This window comes from Dryobates pubescens, chromosome 39 (assembly GCF_014839835.1).
Source record: "Dryobates pubescens isolate bDryPub1 chromosome 39, bDryPub1.pri, whole genome shotgun sequence".
NCBI lineage: Eukaryota > Metazoa > Chordata > Aves > Piciformes > Picidae > Dryobates > Dryobates pubescens.
In genome coordinates, this window is record NC_071650.1 from 145243 (window position 1) to 164914 (window position 19672).

The window sequence follows — 19672 nt, forward strand, 5'->3', positions numbered from 1 at the left end:
ATTCTTCCCAGCAAGAGAGATTGGCCATTGGAATGTACTGCCCAGGGGGGTGGTGGAGTCACCATCACTAGAGGTGTTTGGGAAGAGCCTGGATGAGGCACTTGGTGCCATGGTTTAGTTGATTAGATGGTGTTGGGTGATAGGTTTGACTCGATGATCTCAAAGGTCTTTTCCAACCTGGCTAATTCTATTCTATTCTATTCTATTCTATTCTATTCTATTCTATTCTTTTTCTAATATTCTCCAGCTCTGGCAGTGCCACAGTTCATGAGGTCATCCCAAGGGAACTCCAGAACACCAATCAGGTCATAGTGTGGTGTCAATAGAACCATCCCTGAGCCACTCAGCTCTCTGACAAACAGCACCCAGAGCAGGAGCTGTCACAGTGACCTTCTACCAGGGGCCTGCCTGCTCATTCACAGGCAATCAGCCTCAGACCAGTTCTGTCTCAATTCAGCAGGGCAGTCATCATGACAAGGCTTAGGTCAGGAGTTAGCCTTCATTTGGCTGTGGTGTTCCTAGTGGTGTTTCACCTCCAAATTGATTCCTGCTTTGGCAGCTGAGGTGTTTTCAGTACAGAGTCATAGAAATAAGCTTTCCAGGTCATGAAAGGGCTTGACTTTCCTTGCTGCCATCCATACATGATAAAACACAAGCACATCCCTTTCCTACACTAAAAAAACTCCTGGCCTTTCCTAGGCCAAAGCTTCCTCTGGAATGCAGCAGAAAATTCCACTCCTTCTCTTCTTATTTTGCCCCCAACATAATCCTTATCTTAAAGCACTATTACTAATACAAAGAAAAGACCAAAACCATTCTGTAATACACTTGTTCTAAATTCCAGACTTAAGCCAACACCAAAAAACAATGTTAAAGTCAAACTGGTAGTTTTAGGCTATGCCTTTACATTTTTTCACAGATCTTGAGCAGAAAAGTAGTAAAAATGTCAATAAATCACTATTGGGTGTAAAAAGGAAAAGAATGATTATTCCAAATAATTCCATTGGAGAGATATCTACCATAAGATTTTGGTTCCCAAAAAAATGTATCTTTTCACTTCTTTGCTTGGGGAAATATTAACTTGCTTCTACTTGACCTTGGCTGCATTATTTTGGCTAACCCTAATATCTCTGCTTCTGTCTCTTGTCCCTTGATACAGGGTGTAGGGGAGGAGGCAGGGAAGGGAGCTGTTGCAGGGTCCTAGTGCTGTTTGTCAATTGTAAATACTTCTAAATATTGTCAGTGCTATTTGTACATAGTCCTTGCATCCCATTGTAGACTGTAGGTTTGCTTGTAATTACAGCTTTATTTGCTTCCAAATTGAGCTGGCCTGGCAAAGTTAATGTTGGGGGGCAGAATTTGCAGCCCACCACAAACAATTGAATTAACCTCTGAAGAAAAGCAAGAACGAGTTTATGTTACACAGAGCTCTTATGAAATGTCTGCACACAGAAAAAGTCCCAAATCATTCAAATGAGAAGAGAACCATTGACCTCTGAACTTCCAAACACCTTCTTCAAAGGAAAATGTCACCAAATTGCTTTTATTACAATTCCTCCACCCCTATAACTTCTTATTTGTTCAGTACCACCAGTACCACTATTTCACTCTGATCAGCTGCTATCACCTTTATTGTTGCCAGGACCACTCCTGGCACTATTGCCATTATCTGCTCTTACGACTTCAAAGCATTTATCCTGTATTATCCACTCCACCCCATATCATTCCTTTCAGGATTTATTATTACTTAGGTCTCATTATAATTATTAATTACCATATTGTATGCTAATTAAGGACCAATTACCCTATTCTATCATCATTACTGCCTGCTTATAACATTTGATTAGAATTACCTATTACTTAAAATATTTTATTATAATTAACTAACAAATGCCCCCAGCATTTGGGCTTGTCTGAAACAAAAGCAAACAATACAGGAGTTTGGGAACTTTGGTTGCTTATTGACTCAACTGGGCAATGGACAGGCTTTTGTTTAGCCCAGGGAGACCCAAAGCATTGGGGAAGAGACACAGAAACCCTGACAAAGTCAGCCCAGCTCCAGTGGCAGTTCTGGCAGTGCCAACTCATCACTGTAATTATTCTCATCACCACTAATTGGTGTTTAGAAGGGCAGGAGGTTTTTGTTCCTGCTGGAGCCCTCAGCCTTGGAGAAATTCAGTCAAGAATAGGAGATTTTGGTTCAGACTGTTGCAAAGCCCCTCTTGGGAGTCACACCTACCCCAACAGAATGTGTGTGGCACTATTTGTGCCTGTCCCCCAGTGTGGGCCTGTCAGTGGCATGAGTACGGCAGTGCTTGGTGAGGTGACACTTCTGGGTGAATCTCTTGCCGCAGTCATGGCAGGTGTAGGGCTTCTCACCAGTGTGGGTGCGGCAGTGAATGTTCAGGCTGGTGCTTGTGGTGAAGCTCTTGCCACAGTCGGCGCAGGGGAACAGCCTTGCTCCAGTGTGGATACGGCAGTGAATGTTCAGGCTGGACCTGTGGTTGAAGGTCTTGCCACAGTCGGCGCAGCTGTACGGCGTCGCACCAGTGTGAATGAGGCGGTGATGGATGAAAGAAGAGCTGAAGCTGTAGCTCTTGCCACAGTCGGCACAGGTGAAGGGCTTCTCTCCAGTGTGGATACGGCGGTGAGTATTCAGGGCGGAGCTGCTTTTGTAGCTCTTTCCACAGTCGGCACAGGTGAAGGGCTTCTCAGAAGTGTGGGTGCGGTGGTGACGGATGAGAATGGAGCTGGACCTGAAACTCTTGCCACAATCAGCGCAGGTGAAGGGCTTCTCTCCAGTGTGGATACGGCGGTGAGTATTCAGGGCGGAGCTGCTTTGGTAGCTCTTGCCACAGTCAGCACAGGTGAAGGCCTTCTCACCAGTGTGGATGCGTTGGTGAATATTCAGGTTGCAGCTGCGGTTGAAACTCTTGCCGCATTCAGCACAGCTGTACGGCTTCGCACTGCTGTGGATGAGTTGGTGCTCGATGAGTCTGCATCTCTGGGTGAAGCTCCTGCTGCACTCTGCACAGGGGAACAGCTTCTCTCCGGAGTGGATACGGCGGTGAGTATTCAGGGAGGAGCTGCTTTTGTAGCTCTTGCCACAGTCAGCACAGGTGTACGGCTTCTCACTGCTGTGGATAAGTTGGTGACGGATGAGAATGGAGGGGAAGATGAACCTCTTGCCACAGTCAGCACAGGTGAAGGCCTTCTCACCAGTGTGGATGCGGCGGTGAATATTCAGGTTGTAGCTGTGTTTGAAACTCTTGCCACAGTCGGCACAGCCGTATGGCTTCTCAACGCTGTGAATGAGTTGGTGCCGGATAAATGTGGAGCTGTTGGTGAAGCTCTTGCCGCACTCTGCACAGGGGAACAGCTTCTCTCCGGTGTGGATACGGCGGTGGATGGAGAGGGTGGAGTTGTATTTAAAGCTCTTACCACAGTCAGTGCAGCTGTACGGCTTCTCACCGCTGTGGATGAGTTGGTGCTGGATGAATTGGGAACTTGTGGTGAAGCTCTTGCCACAGTCAGCACAGGGGAACAACTTCTCTCCAGTGTGGATACGGCGGTGGATGGCAAGGGTGGAGTTGTGCTTGAAGCTCTTGCCACAGTCGGCGCAGTGGAACAGCTTCTCTCCAGTGTGGATACAGCAGTGAATGTTCAGGTCAGACCTGTAGTTAAAGGTCTTGCCACAGTCGGCGCAGCTGTACGGCATCTCACCACTGTGGACGAGGCGGTGATGGATGAAAGAAGAACTGAAGCTGTAGCTCTTGCCACAGTCAGCACAGGTGAAGGGCTTCTCTCCAGTGTGGATACGGCGGTGAGTATTCAGGGCGGACCTGCTTTTGTAGCTGTTGCCGCAGTCAGCACAGCTGTACGGCTTCTCAGAAGTGTGGATGAGGCGGTGACGGATGAGAGTGGATCTGAAGATGAACCTCTTGCCACAGTCAGGACATGTGAAGGGCTTCTTACCAGTGTGGTTGCGGCGGTGAATATTCAGGTTGCAGCTGCGGTTGAAACTCTTGCCACAGTCGGCACAGCTGTACGGCTTCTCACCAGTGTGGATGAGGCGGTGACGGAAGAGAGTGGACCTGAGGATGAACCTCTTGCCACAGTCAGCACAGGTGAAGGGCTTCTCTCCAGTGTGGATGAGGCGGTGATGGATGAGAGCAGACCTGAAGCTGAAGCTCTTGCCACAGTCAGCACAGGTGAAGGACTTCTCTCCAGTGTGGATGAGCTGGTGACGGATGAGAACAGACCTGGAGCTGAAGCTCTTGCCACAGTCAGCACAGGTGAAGGGCTTCTCTCCAGTGTGGATACGGTGGTGAATGTTCAGGTCGGAGCTGCGGTTGAAGGTCTTGCCGCAGTCAGCACAGCTGTACGGCTTCTCACTGCTGTGGATGAGTTGGTGACGGATAAATGTTGACCTCAAGGTGAAGCTCTTGCCACACTCTGCACAGGTGAAGGGCTTCTCTCCAGTGTGGATACGACGGTGAGTATTCAGGGCGGAGCTGCGGGTGAAAGTCTTGCCGCAGTCAGCACAGACATATGGCTTCTCACCACTGTGAATGAGTTGGTGGTGGATGAATTGGTAGCTTGTGGTGAAGCTCTTGCCGCACTCTGCACAGGGGAACAGCTTCTCTCCGGTGTGGATACGGCGGTGGATGGTGAGGGTGGAGCTGGTTTTGAAGCTCTTGCCACAGTCACCACAGATGAAAGGCCAGGTGCCAGGGTGGGGGCAGTGGTGCTGCACTGGCTCTGAGCCAGATGGGAAGCTCTGCCCACACTCTGGGCACTGATTCAGCTGCTTGGGGGGCACTGATGAGGCTGCAGGTGCTTTGTCCTCATATACCTTCGCCTCCGCTTCTTTCTCATCCTGCTCATTTTCATTTTCATACTCATTATCATCATCGTTGTCATAGTCATTGTCCTCATAGTCATCATCCTCCATCTTGTCCTCTTCCTCCTCTTCCTTGGGGCTGCGATATGGCTGCTCCATCCTGGTCTCTGGGTTGTTCGTCTCCTCCCAGCTCTTGTCTGGGTCCTTCTCTGAGGCTATGCTGGTTGGGGAAGAGGTCACTTCCCTAGGGAAGATGGAAGCACCTGACTGCAGGAGCTCAAACCCTGAGATCCTGCCCTGCTCAGAACAGCCCTCAACAGTCAACACCTCCCAGCTCCAATATTTGGCTATGGCAAGCAATGGACCGGAACACTAAAGCCCCAGCCCCAGCCATGGTGGGGGAGTCAGACCTCTACTACCTGTGCTGAGACCCTGGCTTCCTGGGCTGGGAGTGATGAGACACCCCAGGACTTACACAGCAGTCTCATCCTCCCTGTTCCCAAGCCTGCCAGCACTGGCAGAGTGGTTCCCGGCCCAGGCTATACCTTTCAATCTCTCCTGCTTCAGACAACAGAGACAGCAGTGCTGACCCTCATCAGCCTGGTGGGGCCCCAGACTCCCACCACAGCTGACATCAGTCAGAGCTCCCAGTGAGTGAGATGTGGTAGGTAGAAAGATCTGGAGGAGGCTGGGAGGTGCCACAGGAGTCAGTCACGGGCTGGGGTCCCACTCTTGTCCCAGTCTGAGTTGTTTTACCTGCTGGGCTGTCCCAAGGAGCACACCTGCAAACTCTGCTGTTGCCCAGCCCAGAGGTGCAGCTGTGATGGAGAGAAGGACACTGGCCCTGTAAGAGAGAAGCAAAGGGCTCAGAGAAGAAGATTGACCTACAAGGGATGGCTCAACACTGCCCGTGGCCGGAGCTGAGCCTTGCTGAGGGCACAGATGGACAGGACTTCAGGCCAGACTCAACTCCTTGCCCAGCACACAGAAATCTGCAGGGCAGCACCACAAGAGAGCTGCCTCCAGCATGCCACTCCCAGGCCTCTGCTGCAGCTGTCTCTTACAGCAGCTCTTGCTTTGGACTCAGCTCTCCTTCCTGGCCCTGACCACAGACCCCACTCCAGCCCACTCTGTATTCAGTTCTGCCCTGCAGGCACCTCCTGCCACCAGGACCCTGTCCAGGGCCACCTCTGTGCAGACCACTCCTCAACAGGTCAGTGAAGCCCTGAGGACACAAAGACAGGGATGTTCATGAGTCCTGCAGCTGCAGGAAAGGAGAAAGCACTTGGTTTGCTTCTTGCAAAATCTGCTCAGCCCTCACTGTGATGCTGGAGGAGTCTCCTTTTATCTCCTGAAATGCTGCCTGATTCTGGTATTTCCTGCACACATTCACCACGTGGGCCCTTGATCCTGCCCCTTTCTGTGGGGGACAAGGCCTTGTGGCACATTAAAGGCCAATCCCCACAAGGCCTAATTCCTGCCTGACCATTCCCAGCCCATCCATGTCCCCGGTGGCTTTGCTGTGCTATGGCCCTAGTCCCACAGCTCCACTGCCACTGCAGCAGGAAGGGTGGAGTGGAGAATGTTGTGGCTGAGGAAGCATCTAAAGAAGTGGACTGAAAGCAGGAGAATGGAAGGTCCCTGAGACTAAAGGCTGGAATAATCTGGAGGACTGAAAGAACATCAAGCCCAGGGGGAAGGGTTACAGATGAGGGGTAGGTAGGGAGCCTGCAGCCACCTCATGCAGGAATTGATGAAATGGGACAAGAGAGAGAGACCTCATGTGACTCCTGACATGGGATATGGGGGGGGGTGTCTGGGTAAGACGCCCAAGTGCCTGCTTGCGCTGTGCTGGATGTTAGGAGACTGTCCTGATCCAGGCAGGATTTGGGGTGTTTCAGCTTCCAGGATCATCTGCTGCCAGTACCATTGTAGGGAGGAGTCAGGCAGAGCCATGCAGCTGCTGAACTAATCCCTCCCACTCCCCTGCTGACTTGAAACTCCATCTGTCCATCTGCTCCATCTACACTCAGATTGTGTCCTCTGAGAGGCCCAAAGCCCCACCAAGGGACACAAAAATAATCAGGGGGTTGGAACAGCACTCCTACAAGGACAGGCTGATGGAGCTGAGGGTTGTTCAGCCTGGAGAAGAGAAGGCTCTGGGGAGACCTAATAGTGACCTTCCAGTACCTGAAGAGGCTACAAGAAGGATGGAGAGAGACTGTTTGAAAAGGCCTGCAGGGACAGGACCAGGGCCAACAGCTTCAAAGAGAGCAGAGCACATTGAGATTGGATGTGAGGAGCAAGTTCTGCACCAGGAGGCTGCTGAACACTGCAGCAAGTGGTCCAGGGAGGTGGTTGTGGCCCCGTCCCTGGAGATCTCCAAGGTGAGGCTGGACAGGGCTCTGGGCAACCGGATCTAGGGGACGATGTCCCTGCTGAGTGCAGGGGGGCTTGGAGTGGATGATCTCTGGAGGTCACTTCCAACCCACACCAGTGTGATTCTAGGAGGAGATGCCCCAGCCAGAGGGGGCCTGCAGCTGCCCCTAGCAGGGGGATTCAGCAGCACCAGGAACCCCCAAACACACCCACCCCTCCTGTGCCCCACCGATGGCCCCAGAACTGCACAGACCCCTCCCACAACAGCACAGATGCCACCCACCGACCCTACACACCTTCCCTGTGCCCCACAGCCACCACAACAGCCATCCAGACCCCCCCCCAAACTGCCCAGACCACCTCCAATACCAGAGACTCCTTCCCCAGCTACCACAGCCCAACAGAAGTTGCCAGAATCACACAGACCCCTCCAGAACTGCACAGAGCCCCTCTCGGAAGCCCAGGACTCCCCACTCCAAACCTCTTGCCCCCTCCCCACACAACAGCCACACAGAGGCTCCCCCAGCACCACCAACTCCTACTGATACAGACATTAGATCACATAGATAAGTATATGGACAAGGCTAGGTATTAGGAGGAGGAGAGGTACTAGGCATATGTATTAGACTCAGTGTGAGGAGCCAAGTGTGTACTGCAGAACAGAGCAGCAAAGGCATTTCTGAACCTGACCTTGCAGCTCTTGGGTAAACTCTTCCAACCATTTCATAACAGGCAGCAGCAGGCCAGAGGAAGCAGCTCATCATCAGGATGATAAAGGAGCTCCTTAGCAAGCACCACATAAAGGAAAGTATCTGTTCAAGGCTAGGGGCTATGACACCTGGCAAGGAGGCAACGGAAGGACAAGCAGCCAAAGCAGTTCAGAGGTACAAGGTGAAAAGCAGAGCTGTGAGGAAGACAACTTACTTCATCCTAGGACCCCTACTCCCCACCACCAGAGGGCTTCCCGCAGGCACAGAAGGAAGGAACGCTGGGGATGGACAATGCAAATGGCTTCTAAGAACTAATTCTCCTAACCCCCCCTTTAGTGGGATGGGAATGACCCTGTGTGGTTGGTTGGACACTACACAAACCCCTCAGTGGCACTGCGTGGTGTGCAGGCTCTGGGCAGCAATGCCTCAGCCCCCCAGGACGCCCATCCCCCCCTCAGGATCCCCCCTCAGCCCCACACACTCCCTCACCCCCTGGCAGCCGGCACCAAGGGGACACGGAGCAGGAGGAGAGCTTGGGGCAGCCCCTGGGGCTTGGCTCAGGAGCTGCTGGGGCACAGCAGCGCTCCGTAAGGCTGTGTGGTGGGGCAGTTATGGGGGGAGAGGAAGGTTGTGGGGCTGGGGCTGGCCTGTGGGGTAGGGGAGGGGCAGTCTGAGGGGGGTCTGCTGGGGGCTGTGGAGTTTGGATCCCTTGGGGCTGAGGGTTGCAGTCAGGATCCTTTGGGGCTCATGGGGGAAATCCTGTGGCAGGGGCTGGGGGGGGGTCTGGAGCATTTGGGGGTTGCATGGGGCCTGGCTGACCATGGCACTCTGGGTGGGGCAGGAGCCACCCGGGCACCACAGGCCCCTGATGTGTCCCCAGCTGTGCCCCCACCCAGCAGCAGCTGCAGGAGGGGCTGGGGGTGCATCCTCCCCCTCCAGCCAGGACAACAAAGGCTCAAGGCCAAGGGAGAGAAGCTGAAGCTGGCAGCCGGCAAAGACAGTCTGGGGGGGCTGGGAGGGGTGCTCGGGGGGGGCTGTGGGTTTGGGGTGAGGCTGACACCTCCTTAACCTCCCTGCCCAGCTCTGCAGAAGGCCCAGCACGAGGGACAGGCACTGTGCTGCCAGCCCAAGGGCTGAGGCAGGAGCACCCCTGGCTGCTGGCCCAGCACAGCCAGCTGCAGGCACTGGCAGGCTGGGGAGGGGATAAAGCCCTGAACCCCCCAGACAGCCTCCCCCAACTCCCTGTGCCCCCCCAGGCAGCCAACAGGCTAAGGCCAAGGCCAGCACAGGGCGGCAGGGGCAGGCCCTGGCCCTTCCCACACCAGCAGCCCCCAGGGAGAGCTCAACAGCAGCCTGAGAGCTCAGAATGCCTCACTTTGGTGTGCTGGGGGAGCCCCCTCAGCCCCAGGGGAGCCTGAGCCCAGACACAGCCACACAGCCACAGCTTTCCCCCGAGCGTCCCAAAGGATCCAGACCACAGCCCTCAGCCCCAGGGGATCGCACCCCCGGGCCCAGGCTGCCTCCCTCCGCCCCAGGGCTCCCCCCCGCCCCGGGCACACAAAGGCGACGCAGAGCAGGAGGCCGAGGCCGAGCTCGGAGCTCAGGAAGCTGCCGACCGCCGGCCCCGGCAGGCTCCCGGGGCCTGGCCGAGCGGAGGCCGCAGCGGCCGAGGCTCCCCCTCGGCCCCCAGAAGGCTCCAAGGCCTCAGCTCCCGGCGCGGCCCCGGGGCTCAAGGATCTCGCAGCGTGCTCCCGGGCCCGCCCAGCCCCTGCCCCGCTCCGCTCCGCTCCCGCCGCCCTCAGCGCTCCCCGGCCCCTGCCGCAGCTCACGATCCGGCAGCTGCCGCTCGCCCGCCAGCACCTCCGGCGCTTCTCCCGCGCTGCGGCACCGGGGCCGCTCCCCACGGGGCAGCACCAATGGCGGCCGCGGCCGGCAGCGGCAGCTCCTCGCTGTGCCTCGGCAGCGCCCAGGGGGAGGAGCTGCCGCGCTCCCGGCGGCTCCCATTGGCTGTTGCGCCCAGCTGTGGGCGGAACTTGCTTCCCGGCCCCGGCGCTGCTGCCGCTCCGCCTCCCACGCGGCCGCCGCATGCGGAAGGGCCGGGCCGGGGTCTCCAGCGCAGCGCTCTCTGCTCGCCCAGGCCCCGGGAGCCTGCCGGGGCCGGCGCTCGGCAGCTTCCTGTGCTCCGCGCTCGGCCTCGGCCTCCCGCTCTGCGTCGCCTTTGCTCGGCTGCCCGGTGAGGTGAGGGAGTCTCTGGGGCTGACGCGGGGGGGTCCTTGAGTTGGGATCGAAATCCCCTGCAGCTGAGGAGGGGATCCTGAGGTGGGGATCGGAATGGCCGGGGGCTCAGGGCTGTGTCGTGGGGTGGGGATCAGGGAGTGGGGTGTGCGGGCTTGGGGGTCGCTCGGGTTGGTGAAGGGGTTGTGGGGTAGGGGTCGGTGGGGCTCGGGGGAGCCTCTGTGGGGTTGCAGGGGGAATCATCCGTGGGGGTTGGGCTGGGGGCTCCTGGGGACATGCGAGGGGCGGTGTGGGGCAGGGGGGAGGTGTGTAGGGTGAGTGGGTGGCGGCTGTGCTGTTGTGGGAGGGGTGTGCGCGGCTGTGGGGCCATCGGTGGGGCTGGGGAGGCCTGGGTGTGTTTGGGGGTTCCTCGTGCTGCTGTGCTGCTCAATCCCCCTGCTAGGAGCAGCTGCAGGCTCCCTTTGGCTGCTGCTGGGTTGCAGGCGGAGCCACTGGTGGGCTGCAGGGGGCTGCCCCTGTGTCCCTGTCCCCCTCGGCTCCCTGCTGCCCTGGCAGCAGAGCTGAGCTGCAGCGGCGCTGTGGGGGCTGCTGTGGCCAGGAGAGGTGGTGGGCAGCGTGGGGGCTGGGTCGCAGGAGAGGCTCCTGTGGGGGGAGTCTGGGGGAGCCCTGGGGGTTTGGAGCCTTTGTGCCGGCAGCTGCCGGGCGGATGCTGTGCTCAAGGGCAGCGCCTTGGTTCCGTGCAGGAGCTGCTGCAGCAGGTGGCAGAATTGCAGCAGCTGCTGGTGTGGGAAGGGCCAGGGCCTGCCCCTGCCGCCCTGTGCTGGCCTTGGCCTTAGCCTTAGCCTGGGAGCAGGGCTGGAGGTGCCCCCTGGGCACAGCCCCATATGGGGCAGGCTGGAGGTCAGCAGTGCTGGGGAGAGGGGCAGGCTGCAGTGCTCTGGCACAGCCTTTGCCCCAGCTGGGCGCTGCCCCCAGCCAGGATTGGTCCCTGTTGGTGTCCTGGCAGAGGAGAGGGCCCCAGTGACAGCCTGCAGCAGAAGAGAGAAGGTTCAGGGGGTGCTGGGTGTGCTCTGGCAGCACCAGGCCTGGCTCCTCCTGCCCCACAGCCCCTGCCTCCTCACCTCTGTGCCTGCACACAAGTTGTACACAGTTAGTGCACACTGAGCTGCTTCATCCTCATGCTGGTTCCTGCTCGTTTACATTCAGCTGCTCTTGTCCACACCTGGCAGTGTCTTCTGGCAGTAGGCTTGGGAGGCTCTTCCTCATGGTTGCATTTTTCCTTTCCACCTCTGCTCTTCTGGTTTTTTTCCCTGTTCTTCTGCTCTCACCTGCAGGAAGGAGCTGGGCTGCCCCTGGCCTGTTTCCTGTTATGTGTACATGGCCTTAGATAAGCATTGCCTGCCCCTCAGCATTGCACTGTTGCTTGACAGCTTCCTTCCTGCACGCCAAGGAGCCCTCTGGCTTCTAAATCCACAGAGCAAAGTTCCTGTCTTCCCCTCTTTCAGTTCACAAGTGAGAAGCACATCTGCATCCAAGCCCTGTCCCTCAGATCTCTTGGTTTCCATAAATTCCTTAAGTTCCTGATACTGTGGCTTCCCTCCCTTGGTTCAGTTCCTGTTCTGCTGCTTCCCTCCCTTGGTTCAGTTCCTGTTCTGCTGCTTCCCTCCCGTGGTTCAGTTCCTGTTGTGCTGCTTCCCTCCCTTGCTTCAGTTCCTGTTGTGCTGCTTCCCTCCCTTGGTTCAGTTCCTGTTGTGCTGCTTCCCTCCCTTGGTTCAGTTCCTGTTGTGCTGCTTCCCTCCCTTGGTTCAGTTCCTGTTGTGCTGCTTCCCTCCCTTGGTTCAGTTCCTGTTGTGCTGCTTCCCTCCCTTGCTTCAGTTCCTGTTGTGCTGCTTCCCTCCCTTGGTTCAGTTCCTGTTGTGATGCTTCCCTCCCTTGCTTCAGTTCCTGTTGTGCTGCTTCCCTCCCTTGCTTCAGTTCCTGTCATTCTGCTGCTTCCCTCCCTTGGTTCTTTTCCTGTCCTGCTCAGTGCACCACAGTGCCATTGAATTATCAGGGATCAGAGCCTATAACTATTCTGGGGGTCACTGGTGGATCTCAAGAGTTGACTAAAGTAGAGGTTGATGGAAGTTTAACTGATAAACAGTGGCAGAAGCATCCTGTGGTGACAGGACCTGACGCACCTTGTATTTTGGGAATTGATTTTCTGAGGGAAGGGCGTTTCAAAGGCCCTAGCGGTTACCAATGGGCTTTGGGAGTAGCATCTGCAGAAGCTGATGGACAAAAATTGAAGCTGTCTGTTAGACCTGAGCTTTCTGATGAATCTGCAGTTGTGGGACAACACAAGATACAGGACATTAAATAGCCGGTTGCTTCTCAGACTGTGCATCACAGACAATGCAGAACCAACCAGACTCTTTGTTGCCCATTCAGAATCTGATTCGTCAGCTGGAGAGTCAGAAAGTCATCAGCAAAACTCATTCACCTTGCCACAGCCCAGTGTGGCCTGTGCGAAAGCCGAATGGAGACTGGCGTCTGACAGTGGACTACCGAGCCCTGAATGAAGTAACCCCGCCTCGGAGTGCAGCAGTACCAGACATGATGGAACTCCAGTATGAGCTGGAATCCAAGGAGGCCAAATGGTATGCTACCATAGACATTGCTAATGCCTTCTTCTCTATTCCCATAGCAGAGGAATGCAGGCCTCAGTTTGCCTTCACCTGGAGAGATCGCCAGTGTCAAGCACCTGTCATGCAGTGATCCACGATGCCCTGGAGAGAGGTGGTGCTCCAGAACACATCCAGTTCATCGATGATATCATCGTCTGGGGTAAAACTGCTGAAGAAGTCTTTGAGAAAGGTAACAAAACCATTGACATTCTCTTGAGAGCTCTTTGGCCATTGAGTGAGACAAGGTGAAAGGACCTGCCAGAGAGATCCAGTTTCTGGGAGTGCAGTGGCAGGATGGACGCCAACACATTCCAGTGGATGTGGTAAATAGAGCCTCTACCATGGCAAATCCCACGAACACGCAAGAAACTCTACGTTTCTTGGGGATAGTGGGATTTTGGAGACTGCACATCCCTGGATACAGTCAGATTGTGAAACCTCTGTATGATGTCACTCGAAAGAGAAACAGTTTCCACTGGGGACCTGAACAACAAGCAGCCTTTGACCAGATGAAGCAAGAGGTAGTTCAAGCAATGGGTCTGGGACCTGTCCGAGATGGTCCAGACATTAAGAACATTTTGTACACGGCTGCAGGTGACAATGGTCCAACCTGGTGCCTGTGGCAAAGAGCTCCAGGTGAGACACGTGGACGACCTCTTGGTTTCTGGAGTCGAGGTTACAGAGGTTCAGAGGCTAATTATACTCCAACAGAGAAAGCCCTTGTGGTATGGTGGCAGATGGTCCAAGTATGGTGAAGCTTGGCAGATTGACTGTAGTCACTCTGCCACGTTCTCGTTCTGGTCAGCAGTACGTGCTTACTATGGTAGAGGCAAACACTGGATGGTTGGCAACTTGCCCAGTTCCACATGCAACTGCACGCAGCACCATTCTCGGTCTGGAGAGACAGATCCTGTGGAGACACGGAACTCCAGAGAGGATTGAGTCAGACAACGGAACTCATTTCAAAAACAATCTTATAAAGAGCTGGGCCAAAGAGCACAGCCTTGAGTGGATATTCCATATTCCCTACTATGCGCCAGCTGCAGGGAAGATTGAGCACTACAACGGTTTGCTGAAGACCACTCTCAAAGCCATGGGAGGTGGATCTTTGAAAAGCTGGGAAAAACATTTAGCACAAGCAACCTGGCTGGTGAATAGCAGAGGTTCAGTGAGCCGAGCTGGACCGGCACGTTCAGATCTGCTGCAGAAAGTAGAAGGTGATAGAGTTCCTGTTGTTAGAGAAAAGAACCTGTTAGGTAAAACTGTTTGGGTATTTTCTCCCTCAGGAGAGGTTAAACCTGTCCAAGGGGTGGTTTCAGCTGAAGGTCCTGGTCACACTTATTGGGTAATGCAAGAGAATGGTGAAATTCAGTGTATTCCACAAAGGAATTTAACTTTAGCTGAGAGAGTTTAATTTCAGAGTGTTGTACAGATACATTGTGCCCAAAGGAAGAATCCCTGAGGAATCTACCGTGCGCGAACCCTGAGAGCCCTGAGTCAGCTGAGAGTCCCTGATTCTTTCCTTCACTTCATCTGTGAGGAGACAAACTGTTTTCTGTTTTCTTGCTTCCTGATTTTCTTGGACTTCTGAATCATCTACATCTGAGGAGAGCCGGAATGGGCTATGAACTTTACTTATGAATTGCAGATACTGTTTTAAATTAGATGGACAGTGCTAACAGCCAATGAAATTGTTCAGAAGGGGTGGATTGTGACAGTTTTAGGCTGTGCCTTTAAGAGAAGGATGGCTGCAGCATTCTGTAGCTGAAATGTTTAGGTGTAAAAAGGAAAACAAAGATAATTCTAAACTAGTTTCATTGGCAGATCTGTAGCCTGTAACTTTTAAGAACTTGCAGTCTGTGACTGGCCTGAGTGCATGTCGCTGACCTTGGACTGATGAGATAAGAACCTAACTTCCCTAACAAAGCTTTGCACTAATGAAATTTCCCTTCATACCCATTTCTTTCTCCCCCACATTTTCCATCTAGTTAGCTTAACAAGCAAGGGTGAAAGAGAGGGGTTTAGGGGCAACCCGGGGGGCGATTCTCCTCGGGAGGGTGTTTCTGTGTTACGTTCTTTCCTGTATATTTGTGCATATACTGTAAATACTGTATACTGTGTATATATTCATTGCATTTCATTCTGCTTGTAAAATACAGCTTTTCATTTGCTTCTCTGACTGAGTCTAGTTGTGCTTTATGTGGTGGGAGGATTAAACCTTCACACTACCACACCATTTTGGTGGGTGCAGAGAGCACCACGATTTCACTCTGATCAGCTGCTATCACCTTTATTATTGCCAGGACCACTCCTGGCACTATTGCCATTATCTGCTCTTACGACTTCAAAGCATTTATCCTGTATTATCCACTCCACCCCATATCATTCCTTTCAGGATTTATTATTACTTAGGTCTCATTATAATTATTAATTACCATATTGTATGCTAATTAAGGACCAATTATCCTATTCTATCATCATTACTGCCTGCTTATAACATTTGATTAGAATTACCTATTACTTAAAATATTTTATTATAATTAACTAACAAATGCCCCCAGCATTTGGGCTTGTCTGAAACAAAAGCAAACAATACAGGAGTTTGGGAACTTTGGTTGCTTATTGATTCAACTGGGCAATGGACAGGCTTTTGTTTAGCCCAGGGAGACCCAAAGCATTGGGGAAGAGACAGAGAAACCCTGGCAAAGTCAGCCCAGCTCCAGTGGCAGTTCTGGCAGTGCCAACTCATCACTGTAATTATTCTCATCACCACTAATTGGTGTTTAGAAGGGCAGGAGGTTTTTGTTCCTGCTGGAGCCCTTAGCCTTGGAGAAATTCAGTCAAGAAAAGGAGATTTTGGTTCAGACTGTTGCAAAGCCCCTCTTGGGAGTCACACCTACCCCAACAGAATGTGTGTGGCACTATTTGTGCCTGTCTCCCAGTGTGGGCCTGTCAGTGGCATGAGTACGGCAGTGCTTGGTGAGGTGACACTTCTGGGTGAATCTCTTGCCGCAGTCATGGCAGGTGTAGGGCTTCTCACCAGTGTGGGTGCGGTGGTGCACGGCCAGGTTGGAGCGTGTGAGGAAACTCTTGCCGCAGTCAGCACAGCCATATGGCTTCTCACCACTGTGGATGAGTTGGTGCTGGATCAATTTGGAGCTTGTGGTGAAGCTCTTGCCGCACTCTGCACAGGTGAAGGGCTTCTCTCCAGTGTGGATACGGCGGTGTATATTCAGCTTGTAGCTGGAGTTGAAACTCTTGCCACAGTCAGCACAGGTGAAGGGCTTCTCTCCAGTGTGGATACGGCGGTGAATGTTCAGGTTGGAGCTGCGGTAGAAACTCTTGCCGCAGTCGGCGCAGCTGTACGGCTTCTCTCCACTGTGGATACGGCGGTGAATGCTCAGGTTGGAGCTGCAATTGAAACTCTTCCCGCAGTCGGCACAGCTGTACAGCTTCTCACCAGTATGGGTGCGGCAGTGACGCATGAGAGTGGTTCTGCAGATGAACCTCTTGCCACAGTCAGCACAGGAGAAGGGCTTCTCTCCAGTGTGGATACGGTAGTGAGTGTTCAGATGGAAGCTGCGTTTGAAACTCTTGCCGCAGTCAGCACAGGTGAAGGGCTTTTCTCCAGTGTGGATACGGCAGTGAATATTCAGCTTGTAGCTGGAGTTGAAACTTTTGCCGCAGTCAGCACAGGTGAAGGGCTTCTCTCCAGTGTGGATACGGCGGTGAACGTTCAGGTTGGAGCTGCGGTTGAAACGCTTGCCGCAGTCGGCACAGCTGTACGGCTTCTCACCAGTGTGGGTACGGCAGTGACGCATGAGAGTGGATCTGCAGATGAACCTCTTGCCACAATCAGCACAGGTGAAGGGCTTCTCTCCAGTGTGGATACGGCGGTGAGTGTTCAGGTGGAAGCTGCATTTGAAACTCTTGCCACATTCATCACAGGCGAAGGCCTTCTCTCCTGTGTGGATGCGGCGGTGAATGTTCAGCTTGCAGCTGCGGTTGAAACTCTTGCCGCAGTCAGCACAGGTGAAGGGCTTCTCTCCAGTGTGGATATGGTGGTGAGTGTTCAGGTCGAAGCTGCTTTGGAAGGTCTTCCCACAGTCAGCACAGGTGAAGGGCTTCTCACGAGTGTGGATACGGCGGTGAATGTTCAGGTTGGACCTGAATTTGAAACTCTTGCCACAGTCAGCACAGATGAAGGGCTTCTCACCAGTGTGGATACGGCGGTGAATGTTCAGGTTGGAGCTGCGGTTGAACCTCTTTCCGCAGTCGGCACAGCTGTACGGCTTCTCTCTGCTGTGGATGAGTTGGTGCTGGATGAATTGCGAGCTTGTGGTGAACCTCTTGCCGCACTCTGCACAGGGGAACAGCTTCTCTCCAGTGTGGATACGGCGGTGAATGGCAAGGGTGGAGCTGTGCTTGAAGCTCTTGCCACAGGTGGCGCAGTGGAACAGCCTCTCACCAGTGTGGACAAGGCGATGAATGCTCAGGTTGGTGCTCTTGGTGAACCTCTTGCCACAGTCGGCACAGGAGAACAGCTTCTCTCCAGTGTGGATACGGCGATGAATGTTCAGGTCAGACTTGTAGCTAAAGGTCTTCCCACAGTCGGTGCATCTGTACGGCGGCTCACCAATGTGGATGAGGCGGTGACAAATCAAAGAAGAGTTGAAGCTGAAGCTCTTACCGCAGTCAGCACAGGTGAAGGGCTTCTCTCCAGTGTGGATACGGCGATGACTGTTCAGGTGGGAGCTGTGGTTGAAGGTCTTGCCACAGTCAGCACAGGTGAAGGGCTTCTCTCCAGTGTGGATACGGCGATGACTGTTCAGGTGGGTGCTGCGGTTGAAGGTCTTGCCACAGTCAGCACAGCTGTACGGCTTCTCACTGCTGTGGATGACTTGGTGTTGGATAAATGTTGACCTCAAGGTGAAGCTCTTGCCACACTCTGCACAGGTGAAGGGCTTCTCTCCAGTGTGGATACGACGGTGAGTATTCAGGGCGGAGCTGTAGTTGAAAGTCTTGCCGCAGTCAGCACAGACATATGGCTTCTCACCACTGTGAATGAGTTGGTGGTAGATGAATTTGGAGCTTGTGGTGAAGCTCTTGCCACACTCTGCACAGGGGAACAGCTTCTCTCCGGTGTGGATACGGCGGTGGATGGTGAGGGTGGAGCTGGTTTTGAAGCTCTTGCCACAATCACCACAGATGAAGGACCAGGTGCCAGGGTGGGGGCAGTGGTGCTGCACTGGCTCTGAGCCAGATGGGAAGCTCTGCCCACACTCTGGGCACTGATTCAGCTGCTTGGGGGGCACTGATGAGGCTGCAGGTGCTTTGTCCTCATATACCTTCGCCTCCTCTTCTTTCTCATCCTGCTCATTTTCATTTTCATACTCATTATCATCATCGTTGTCATAGTCATTGTCCTCATAGTCATCATCCTCCATCTTGTCCTCTTCCTCCTCTTCCTTGGGGCTGCGATATGGCTGCTCCATCCTGGTCTCTGGGTTGTTCGTCTCCTCCCAGCTCTTGTCTGGGTCCTTCTCTGAGGCTATGCTGGTTGGGGAAGAGGTCACTTCCCTAGGGAAGATGGAAGCACCTGACTGCAGGAGCTCAAACCCTGAGATCCTGCCCTGCTCAGAACAGCCCTCAACAGTCAACACCTCCCAGCACCCAATATTTGGCTATGGCAAGCAATGGACCGGAACACTAAAGCCCCAGCCCCAGCCATGGTGGGGGAGTCAGACCTCTACTACCTGTGCTGAGACCCTGGCTTCCTGGGCTGGGAGTGATGAGACACCCCAGGACTTACACAGCAGTCTCATCCTCCCTGTTCCCAAGCCTGCCAGCACTGGCAGAGTGGTTCCTGGCCCAGGCTATACCTTTCAATCTCTCCTGCTTCAGACAACAGAGACAGCAGTGCTGACCCTCATCAGCCTGGTGGGGCCCCAGACTCCCACCACAGCTGACATCAGTCAGAGCTCCCAGTGAGTGAGATGTGGTAGGTAGAAAGATCTGGAGGAGGCTGGGAGGTGCCACAGGAGTCAGTCACGGGCTGGGCTCCCACTCTTGTCCCAGTCTGAGTTGTTTTACCTGCTGGGCTGTCCCAAGGAGCACACCTGCAAACTCTGCTGTTGCCCAGCCCAGAGGTGCAGCTGTGATGGAGAGAAGGACACTGGCCCTGTAAGAGAGAAGCAAAGGGCTCAGAGAAGAAGATTGACCTACAAGGGATGGCTCAACACTGCCCGTGGCCGGAGCTGAGCCTTGCTGAGGGCACAGATGGACAGGACTTCAAGCCAGACTCAACTCCTTGCCCAGCACACAGAAATCTGCAGGGCAGCACCACAAGAGAGCTGCCTCCAGCATGCCACTCCCAGGCCTCTGCTGCAGCTGTCTCTTACAGCAGCTCTTGCTTTGGACTCAGCTCTCCTTCCTGGCCCTGACCACAGACCCCACTCCAGCCCACTCTTTATTCAGTTCTGCCCTGCAGGCACCTCCTGCCACCAGGACCCTGTCCAGGGCCACCTCTGTGCAGACCACTCCTCAACAGGTCAGTGAAGCCCTGAGGACACAAAGACAGGGATGTTCATGAGTCCTGCAGCTGCAGGAAAGGAGAAAGCACTTGGTTTGCTTCTTGCAAAATCTGCTCAGCCCTCACTGTGATGCTGGAGGAGTCTCCTTTTATCTCCTGAAATGCTGCCTGATTCTGGTATTTCCTGCACACATTCACCACGTGGGCCCTTGATCCTGCCCCTTTCTGTGGGGGACAAGGCCTTGTGGCACATTAAAGGCCAATCCCCACAAGGCCTAATTCCTGCCTGACCACTCCCAGCCCATCC

General features: G+C 54.2%; 1 protein-coding gene across 1 annotated transcript in view; it reads right to left on the bottom strand.

Annotated features, from left to right (window-relative positions):
- Positions 1-1251: 1251 nt before the first annotated feature.
- The window catches only part of LOC104307942 (uncharacterized), a 70061-nt gene continuing 51640 nt past the window's right edge, over positions 1252-19672 (bottom strand). Inside the window, exons 7-8 of the mRNA XM_054177303.1 lie at positions 15825-18008; positions 1252-4514 (exon numbers count right to left, since the gene is read on the bottom strand). Coding sequence (XP_054033278.1) covers positions 2261-4514; positions 15825-18008 — 4438 coding nt within the window. The 3' untranslated portion in view covers positions 1252-2260. The remainder of the gene's footprint in view (positions 4515-15824; positions 18009-19672) is intronic.